Here is a 9,900-nt window from a genome sequence, read left to right as displayed (position 1 = left end):
TTTTATATGCCATATGTTGGCATAGTTTGATTGTGTTTTCTTTACATTCTCATTTAGCCTGAGAGAGGAGTAAATGATCGGTTCAAGGTAAATACCTCACCAAGCACCAAGTGCAGCTTAGTCTCTACAGTAGTGACTGTGTGGTGGAAATAATGATTTAAAAAAAAAAAAAAGTTTTAGTCATCTAGGTGAGCGCCGCCCTACTGTTCATTCCTGGTACTGCCTTGTTTTGGCCATACGAACAGCAAATTTAGATTTTTAATCTGCTGCCACCGTACACTGTATATAAGAAATGGATGAAGTTTTTGAATTATTATTATTTGATAAAAAAGAAACTTTTCTAACCTTGAGACTTTACAGTATGTCCATTTCATATATATTGAGTGTATGGCTGCTACATATATGTTGTTGATGTGTGATATATTGACAGATTTAATGTAAAGTGATTGTGTGTGGTCTGGATGTTATCTGTGTTCCTTCCTCATTTCTATTGGTCTGTGTCTTGGTCAGGTGATCAGGAAGGGCTGGCTGACCATCAACAACATCAGCATCATGAAGGGAGGAGCCAAGGAGTACTGGTTTGTCCTCACAGCTGAGTCTCTCTCCTGGTACAAGGACGATGAGGTAAGGAAGGTGATGGGGGGCAATTATTTTAACACCACAACCTAAAAAGTCATCACTTGACTCTGATGCAGTGTTTCCCAAACTTTGTTTCTGGGGACCCATATTTTAAAAGTCACAAATCTTCGCGACCCAAATCAATAGACATTATTCATAAACTCCTGGGAAACATAATGTGAGACGACCCCCCCCTCCCCCCAAAACCCACCTGAAGGTCACGACCCAGTCTTTGGTAAACAATGCTCTACACCATGAAAAAACTGTTTATGTCAGTGTCACAACAGCTTCATGTTTCCCGGCAACAGCAGAAATATTTGCTTCGTCTCCTCTGACTTCTTTCTTTATTCCACTCATATCTGACAAATATAAGTCAGATTTTTAGTTTAGTTTTTTTTTGTTTTGTTTTTCCTCTACGTGGACTGAGCTGATTTGACCTGACATTCTTTGTCAGTGGGTCAAAGCAGGGGCATCCCATCATGCTTTGTGGAACTATTAGGAGGTAGCCACAGTCTTAACGTCTCCATGCTTTAACCACAGACACTCTGCCGTGGACATGAAGCTATGTGCGTGTGTTGATACAGTATGTGTGTGTGTATGTGTGTGTGTGTGTGTGTGTTCTAACAGGAGCCAAAACCTGGTCTTGCAGAGGAAGAGCTTAAAGTTTTCTGCTCTAGTTAGCTTAGATAGAGTGAAGATGAGTGGCTGTGGTTAACCTACGGCTGGTGACTAGTCAGGCAGTTTTGGTTAAGGATGAAGTTCTGGTTAGTTTGGAGAAAAGTTAGACTAGTTGTGCCACACAGACCTATTATATTTTGGGTCTTAATGAGCAAAACAGGTAAATTAAAAAAAGAAAAGAAAAGAAAAGAAAAAACACTGCTACTTTTTAAGTCAACTTTTATGCAGGGAAACATTTTTCTTTAACTTTCTGGATCATAGTTTTTCCATCTTCCATCAATTTATATTATTTGTTTCATTTATATATATATACATTTTATATAAACATTTTATCTGTATTTTAATATAATGTTACTTTTATCATTTTTATAAAATTAAATTTTCTCTAATATCACTTTTTATTAATTATACCTTTTAGCTTTTTTAATTCTGTTTTACATTGTTTTGTTTTTTGAATTCTGTCCTTTTTTGGTCATTTTAGGCTAGGTTTGTTTTCTATTTAATTTTTTTTAATCTCTCTTTCTTTTTTATAAAACAGTTTTGGAACTCATTTTCTTTCTTTTTTTTGACTTTTAAATGAGGAAAACCCCTCCCTTATAATTTTTTTTGACTTTTAAATGATTTATGAAGCATTTATACTTTTAACTCTTACAGGAAAACCCCTCCCTTATAACCCTATAACCATAATACTGTGTGAAAAAAAAATTAATTAAAACACCATCATTATATTTCATATATTTATCTCGTATCTGCTGCAGAACCCTAGCTGGACAATATCCGCCTGCCGTTTGCCAATAGAATGATGAATGAAAAATGGTTCCCAATATGAGTGCAGGGGTTTGTAGTTTCCACCAGGCCAGGACCCCCCAACATGTCTGACACCAAAGCTGGCATACACATGTGCATACCAGAGCCCCCTGCTCTGCTCTCAATCTTAGTCACTCTCTCCCATACACACACACACACACACACACACACACACACACACACACAGATATACAAGCTGCTTTTAATAAACTTATTTCATTTCAAAGAAGGGGCTCATAGCAAGAGACGGACTGGATTGCAGGAGAGGAGACAGGAGTGAATCTGGTTGAATGGTCGACGGCAGACGTAACGAGGACCATGTGACGACAGGGAAAGTGAGCTGAACAGTGGGAAAGCACATGGAAAAGAAAGGGGGTAAAAGGGTCATTTTGGCTAGAAAGTTTGGCACGTTTTGTTAGTAAAGAAACAAAACTGTCAGTATAGTTCGGCACAAAACGATGAGCCATTCCTCCGTGGTAAGGCTCAGCCTTTTGGTCAAAGTTATTTTTATACCCAGTTTTCATGACCTGTTAATTTGTTAAATTACAGAACGTTGTCTGTGTGGTGTTGTCAGTCAAGTTGAAAGGTGAATAATAGGATTGAAGTGCATTTTTTAGGGAAACATATTTGTCTTCAAAAGATTTTGAAAATCTTCAAAATCAAAAACTCCATCTGTTTTTATTTTTTAGCAATCTTTCCTCGTCAACCTTTTTTCTCACCTCACCCCACGACTCTATCTCCACCTTCCCGCTATTGCTGTATATTTTTTTATTGAACATGGAAAAAAAACTAGGGTGCGGGGAGACCCAAAATCAACACACCGTCGTGGTGTTTGAGCTCAGAGCCACGACTGAAGGGTAGACTGAGAAAAGAAAAGGACCATGAAGAGAAAAATAAAATAAAAGAAAGACTTTTCCATTATGATTTTGGCTCTTAATGAACACACACACAGACACAAACACACACACTGTTTTTAGTGTTTTGTGAGCACTTCACATTGCCGCAATGCATTCCCTGGCCTCTTGGCGTAACCTTAACGATTACAAATGTATTCCTAATCTTAATTCTTACATAAACTTTAATCTGACCCTAATTTGTAATTCAAACTAAACCTTGAACATAGTTCAAATATAATCTATCACATAATCTGTTATTAAGATGGGACCTGCAAAATGTCCCCAAAATAACACAATTTTTTCAACAAGTCCCCACAAGTATAGCTAAACCAGAAACACACACACACATGTGGAGTAAAGCCTCTGGTGTGGTCTTGTACTCATAAATGCACCTGGTTAGTGACTGGCCAACGTAAACACAAAGATTAATGTCACCAAAACTGAACCCCTGCACGGACCAAAATGCTTTTGCGTTTATTTTTCTTTAGAAAAAGAAACACAACAGTTGCTAACGTTCACGAAATACATTGTGAGCTAAAGTTTACATGCTAAGACGTATGTGTGTAGGCTTATAGATGTCTGTTAGCGCATGTGTACCATGACGCACTCCTCAAATGTTACTGATTACGTTAACGTTGAAATGTATTCATCAAGGACCGAATGATTCGCACTTAAACCTCAAAGATGACGAGTCTTTTCCTGAAGTCGCTCTGAAGGATTTCAAAGATGACGAGTCTTTTCCTGAAGTGGCTCTGAAGGATTTCTTGACATCGGTTGGTTTTTATACTGAACTGTGTCCAAAACATGTGGTTTTTTTGGGGCCATTCTTTCTGCCATCCCTAGAACTGCGTCTCCTCACGGGGGAAATCCCTCAATGTACTCTGTACCAAACAGGCGTAACACACGCCCCAGACGCTAATAATAACCTTAAACCTAACTAGCGGTATTGGGATGTTTTGGTTGGTGTATGTGTTTCCATAAACCTTCTGGTTTGTGTTACCACAGGACATGCCATTTCTTTGAATCAGACTGAAAGCCTTTTCCAATGTAGGGAGAAACAGAGAAACACAGAGAGAGAGAGAGAGAAGCATCTTCTAGAATAAAAAAAATAGGAAAAAATTATTATTTTTTTTGGTACCAAAGAATTTGATGCCAAAATTGTTACAATGTTCATATAAAAATCAGACCATGAAAGTTCTACAATTGTTAACGGCACATTTTCCATCTGCCTGTTGGAAACGAAACAACCGTTTAATAAAAAGTTAGAACTTCAGTTTTAGTTTGTGTGTGTACCTAAACCATTAAAGCTATACTTGTGGGGACAGCTTCTGTTGTTGAGACACTCGGTGTGTTTCTGGGGACTCTTAGCAGGTCCCGACTAAGCGAGAGAGTATTATAAGGTTTTTGAGGTTTAAATTTGGAGTAAAGGTAAAACATAAGGTCAGATTATGGTTAGGGTTGAGTTTAGGTATATATTTGTAATGGTTAAGGTAGAGCAGGGGTGTCAAACTCATTTTCATCGGGGGCCACATCAACAATACAGTTCCCCTTGAAGGGCCGGTTGTAAAATGGAAGACTGTATAGATCGGGGGTCTCTAAACCCTGGTCTGCGGACCAGTAGCAGTACCAGTCCATAGGTTATTTGGTACTAGGCCACAATGGGACGCACTGAAAAAATGTACTTAATTTTTACTAATTTACTTCATTCAAAAAAAATCCTGACATATCCATTTTCTTTCTTTATTTAAAGATAAACTGGCAATATTTTAAAATAACAGGTCATTCAGACTCTGATACAAACAGAACAGGGTCTAAAAGATGTTTTCTTTTTTTTGGTAACTACTCCATAACGGACTTATACACGTTTCTGCAACTGATTATTATTTGATTGATTATAAAAACTTTGAATTTCTCAGGTTAAGAAACTCTGCAGCATGGACTTTACTAGATGCATTTTAAGCTCCCACGGGCCGCACCGAACGGCATGGCGGGTAGAGTCAGGTTCAGTGGCTAGGGAAAGCATAACTGTATGTCCATGTGAAGTGGTCGCAATTAAAGACAGAGAGTGAGAGAGAGAGAAGGGGAGAGGGAGAGAGAGTGTGTGTGTGGGGTTCCCTGCTCCTGTTGTAAAACTGCCAGAAATCCAGACTGTCCTGGTGATCCCAGCTGTAAACATCCTCAAGGGGGGACGCGGGGGGTGGGGGGGATAGACGGCTGCTTGAAAGGCACTCACCAGAAACATGCCTGCTACACACTTTGTGTGTGTGTGTGTGTGCTGTTTATCTTGTTGTGTGTGTGTGTGTGGGTGTGTACTTCGTCCTGAAGCAGCGGGAAAAAAAAAGATAAAAAAAGTGTGGTGTTCTTGGTGGCAGCGCTCTAAATGGAAAGAGGCCGGTTTGTGGTTTTCACTCCTGCATGGGGACACCACGTGAACGTTGCTGCCCTCTGCTCTGCTTTTGTGTACTCCAGGGTTCAAAAAGGCACAAGCACTGGCTTGACTTTATCACTGATTAGCCTCCAGGAGGCAAACTGTGGTTCTGCTCAAGGAGAGAAGGAAAGAAAAACAGAAACGGAAAACCTAGACGGGGGGTCAAGCTAAACTTGTCGAGCTTCACATGACGTCACCTGTAAGTCCTCAAACCACAAACCCTTTTCTGACTTTTTTTTTTTTTTAGAAAGGGAGAGAGGCGAGCAGACAATGAGAGAGTGGCTGCTCTTTCAACATTTTTCTAGGGTGGCTTCCTGCCTCCCTGCACGTTACATGGTCATTTGAGGTAAAGCCGCCGCGAAATGATGCAGGGAAGTCAGATGTAATTGTACATCTCGGTGAGGAGCCTCAGCGAGACGCTGGGGGGCGGGGGAGGGGGGGTTATCTTTATCTTTTTTTGACTTACACTTCATTTTTTCCGTGCGGTCAAGCTTTTTTTGGGTCTCAGCGCCGAGTCGTATTTTTTGGTTGGGTAGGAAAATAAACAATGTGTTGAAAAGGTCACTGAGCTGCCACGTGTAATCGGAACCATGATTTCGTGATTCCATCCTTTATGCGACAGGATTTCCTCCGTGACCTGCGTGAACGACAGCAACTGAACCAAAGACATGGAGTTTTTCACTCATCTTTATTTCAAGCAAACGTTACAAATTTTTCCTCAGATTTGACTCTCTGAAAACCAACTATAAAATGACCCGTCTACTTATAGCATACATAATAACGAGTACTCCTTTCATAAATCCACGCCAGACGAGAGCCAAGCGTTTGCGGTCGGGCCTTTGGGCTGCTTTTTTTAGGCCTGTGCTTGTGCTGGTCCAGATGGATGTGGGTTGGTGCTGCATCTTCCCACAGCCTGATGTTGGTGCCTGGCAGAGACCCTGTGGAGTGAACGCCGTCTCTCTCTCTCTCTGTGTCTCCTTCTCGTCTTGTCCACAGCCAGCCTAACCAATGTGCAGACTACTGTACAACCACTACTTCCTGAACAGGTAGTCTGAACACTGGGCAGGCAAACTGGGCAGCAGGAGACCACGGTGTCACCACCTGGTGGCTGGTAGACGATGCTGTCAGAATTATTTACAAACAACTGCACTCACCATGGAAGCGCGGAACTTTCTTGATCTTGGATGGAGAAACCTAAAATGTGAGGCAGGTTTTAAGTGAAATGGAAAAGGAAGAAGGAGAGGAAAAAAGGGAGGAGGTCAGAAGGAAGAGGTGGAATTGGTGGCCGTTAGACAAAGGTAAAATACACCGATTGGCACCTTTTACAACATTCCTGGCTGCAGTTTTCTGCTGTGAGGAGCAGCATTCCAGGCCAGGTTCTAGAGGGAAAAGATGCGAGGGAAAAATGGAACCAACGTTGATGACAAAACACAGAAAATACTTAAAAAATATGAATATCCTGCTCTGATGCTGTCGGCAAATCCCCAGAGTACACAACGGTACCTCATCTGTCCTTTCTGCCCTCACTGACCCTGAACACCGGGCCTAAAAATAAGTACTTGAAAAAGCCGCCTCATTTGAAGTACCGATACTTTAGAACTCAAATAAATGAAGGAAATCAGAAAACCGATGCTCTGGTGAACAGATCTTTCCCTTTAATCTCGCCGACACACGTCGTAGAGAAAGACCGAAATTCTCTGTAGTGAAATTAATACCTGCGATCGTAACCGATGATCTCACGTCTTCACTCCTGGTCTCTCTCTGGACGCTCGTCCTTCTCTTCTCTATTAGCAGCCGCTTCAACTACGTAACGCCTTTCGATCGACAACGCCACGAGCGCTAACGCCACATCTGGACCCAAAGGCTCAGATTTTTCTTCTTCTTCATCTTCGGCCGTCGCTTCTGAAGGTCTCCCCCTCCCCATAAAAAAAAACGATGCTTCGGTAGGAAGTGAATTTGACCCGTCAGAGGCTCAACGTGGCAACGCACTGGCCACCGAGTCTACTCCTCCAGAGTGAGAAGGAGAAAAAGGAAGGAGAGAGAGGAGATATGGAGGGAGAAGAAGGAGGAGTTCGCCGGCCCCCCATTTTTTCCTTTACTCTCTCCTCTTCTTCCTTCTCTCACCCCTCCCTCTGTCTGGCCTTTTTTCTCTCTCCCTCTTTTTCTCTCTCTCTCTCCTCCTTTTGCTCTCTCACTCCCTCCCTTTTCTCTTTCTTTCTTTAATTCTCTTTCATTCTCTTTCCTTTCTTCCCCCCCCCTCTCTCTCTCTTTGTTTTTTTTCTCCTCTCTTTCGTCTTAAAGTTTCGTGGAGAAAGTGTGAGGTCAGAGGTGAACAGGAAGTGATCCACACTCACTCGGCATGTGTGTTGCTGTAAAGTTGGGAAAGAGAGTGCGTGGATTTGGCTTCTGAGGGAGTGGAACCGTGTGAGTGGGAGCGTATGTGAACAGAAGAGAAGGACGTCTGCGTCCGTCCGTCTGTCTGTCTGTGAGACGTCAGACGTGTTGGTTATTAGCGTCTGCTCTCGGCCGTTTGTGCCCGTCTCCTCTCCTGGTCCCGTGTGTGGCGTGTGTGTGTGTTTGTGGGTTGTTTTTTTTTTTTGCAGTGATGGATATGCGTGTAGGAGTAAGAAGCAGGAGGAGAGCGGAGGCTCCGTGGTCTTTGTAGCAAAGGGGCAGGAATGTCGGCGTTTTCTTGGCAAGCGGGAGGAAGCCTTGTAATAACTCCAGATGTGCAGCCCTGTGGTCTCCATCCCTGCTCTTGCTCCCTCTGTTTTTACTTCTAAAGCTGATTTCCTCTCCCTGTCCGACTGGAATAAAGGGCCCTTTATCCAGCTCTGCTGAATCCCAACACGGACATGGAGGGAGGGGAGTAAAAAGGGGGGGGGGGGTGGAGCTGATTGAAGGGGTGACACACTACTGGTAAATCAGAACCAGAGCTGATGAGGTTGAGTGTGTGTGTGTGTGTGTGTGAGCGTACAAACTTTAGAAGAAAAAAAAACCCCGTCTGTGATTCAGTGCTGAAGAAGTCGACGTTCGCTTCACTCACCTTTCTCTCACACACATTCCTGTTTGGATTTAATTCCTCTGGCGGTCTGCAGTAATCAGTGCTAGTGTTTCCAGGTGTGTGTGTGTGTGAGTGTGTGTGTGTAGAGGTAGCCTAGGCCCTGTGTTTGTTTTAGCTATGGTTTCTGAGCTCCAAATCAAAGCAGGCACAATCTCAGGAGACAGCAGTCAGCAGTCCTGGCAGGGACGGAGGGATGTGGAGGGAATGTGAGAGGATGGAGGAAAGAAACCCAGACAAAAGAGAGAGACAAATGAAAAACTTCAAGAAAAAAAAAAGCATGAGAATTAAAAAAAACAACCAACATGCCAAACAAAGAGATAATGATATAAATCAGTCTTCCACACAGGATTATTGTAGCTTTTAGGTTTCGGACTCCAGGATTGAAAGAAATAACTTTTAATGGGTGGGTGGAGGAAACACTGCGGTCGCACCAACATTGTTTCCACTGTTTGGATGACCAGGCAGGCAGCTTCCCTTTCAAACTATTACTCAGTAAAGCCAAAAATACTGGGAAAGTATGCTCACACAGTTTCCGACTTTGTTTTGAAGGTCTTTGCATTTTGCATGAAAGAGAACAAGTCGGTCGGTCGGTCGAAACGTGGGAGTAATTGCACCGTTTTGTGTTTTTGCATCACTGTATTATAAAGTCTGCACTCCGGTGTGTCTGGAGTCGCACTGAAGCAACATGAAAATAATGTGACGCAAAAGAGCTCGACTTCTGTGAAAAGAGTTGGTTCAGAGAACACTCATGAGATTTTTTTTTTTGCTATTTATGGTGGATGACTAAACCAAGACACTGTCATCTGTAGTCCAAACTAACGAGTGTTGGGATTCACTTAAAGTAAAGTCCCTCAGAACACGTTGAACTTAGTCCGAAAATCACTGGAGGTTTTGTCAAAAAGGTCCAAGAAAAAAAAGGTTTTGAATAAAATAAAGGTTATTCCTGAAATGACATTGACATTATCAGCAACATATACACAGATTAAATGGTAAAAATAGATACAACTGATGCAGTAGACCAAAAAAAGGAAAAAAAAAAAGAAATGGAAATAATAAGCTAAAGAAATAAAAGTTTACTTGTACAGGGGGCGTCCACACTTTTTTGGCTTTAAATGACCATGCTAACGTGATCTACTTTAACATTACTATAACATTAAATATATATATTTACTTAGATAAAATGAGCATACTTTATATATACATTATATGTTGGGGTAGGCTAGTCATTAAATGCATGTAGATGTATGGCTCAATATGATTGAATTCACACTATAAAAGTATATACTGTATATACACACACACACATATATGTATATATGTCTATATATGTGTAAATACAGATATATATACATACATATATACGTATATGTATGTATATATATATACATACATACATATACGTATATATG

General features: G+C 41.5%; 1 protein-coding gene across 4 annotated transcripts in view; it reads left to right on the top strand.

Annotated features, from left to right (window-relative positions):
* Positions 1 to 9,900, top strand: part of dnm1a (dynamin 1a) — a 44,747-nt gene that overhangs the window by 23,825 nt on the left and 11,022 nt on the right. For 2 of the 4 annotated variants that reach the window (XM_008325993.3, XM_017038801.2), the window contains exons 15-16: positions 58 to 87; positions 511 to 624. In XM_008325993.3, coding sequence (XP_008324215.1) covers positions 58 to 87; positions 511 to 624 — 144 coding nt within the window. The remainder of the gene's footprint in view (positions 1 to 57; positions 88 to 510; positions 625 to 9,900) is intronic. The other 2 variants (XM_008325992.3, XM_017038802.2) reach the window with 1 other exon arrangement.

This window comes from Cynoglossus semilaevis, chromosome 14 (genome assembly GCF_000523025.1).
Source record: "Cynoglossus semilaevis isolate Cse_v1.0 chromosome 14, Cse_v1.0, whole genome shotgun sequence".
Lineage (NCBI taxonomy): Eukaryota > Metazoa > Chordata > Actinopteri > Pleuronectiformes > Cynoglossidae > Cynoglossus > Cynoglossus semilaevis.
This window is presented reverse-complemented; position numbering and strand designations above follow the sequence as displayed.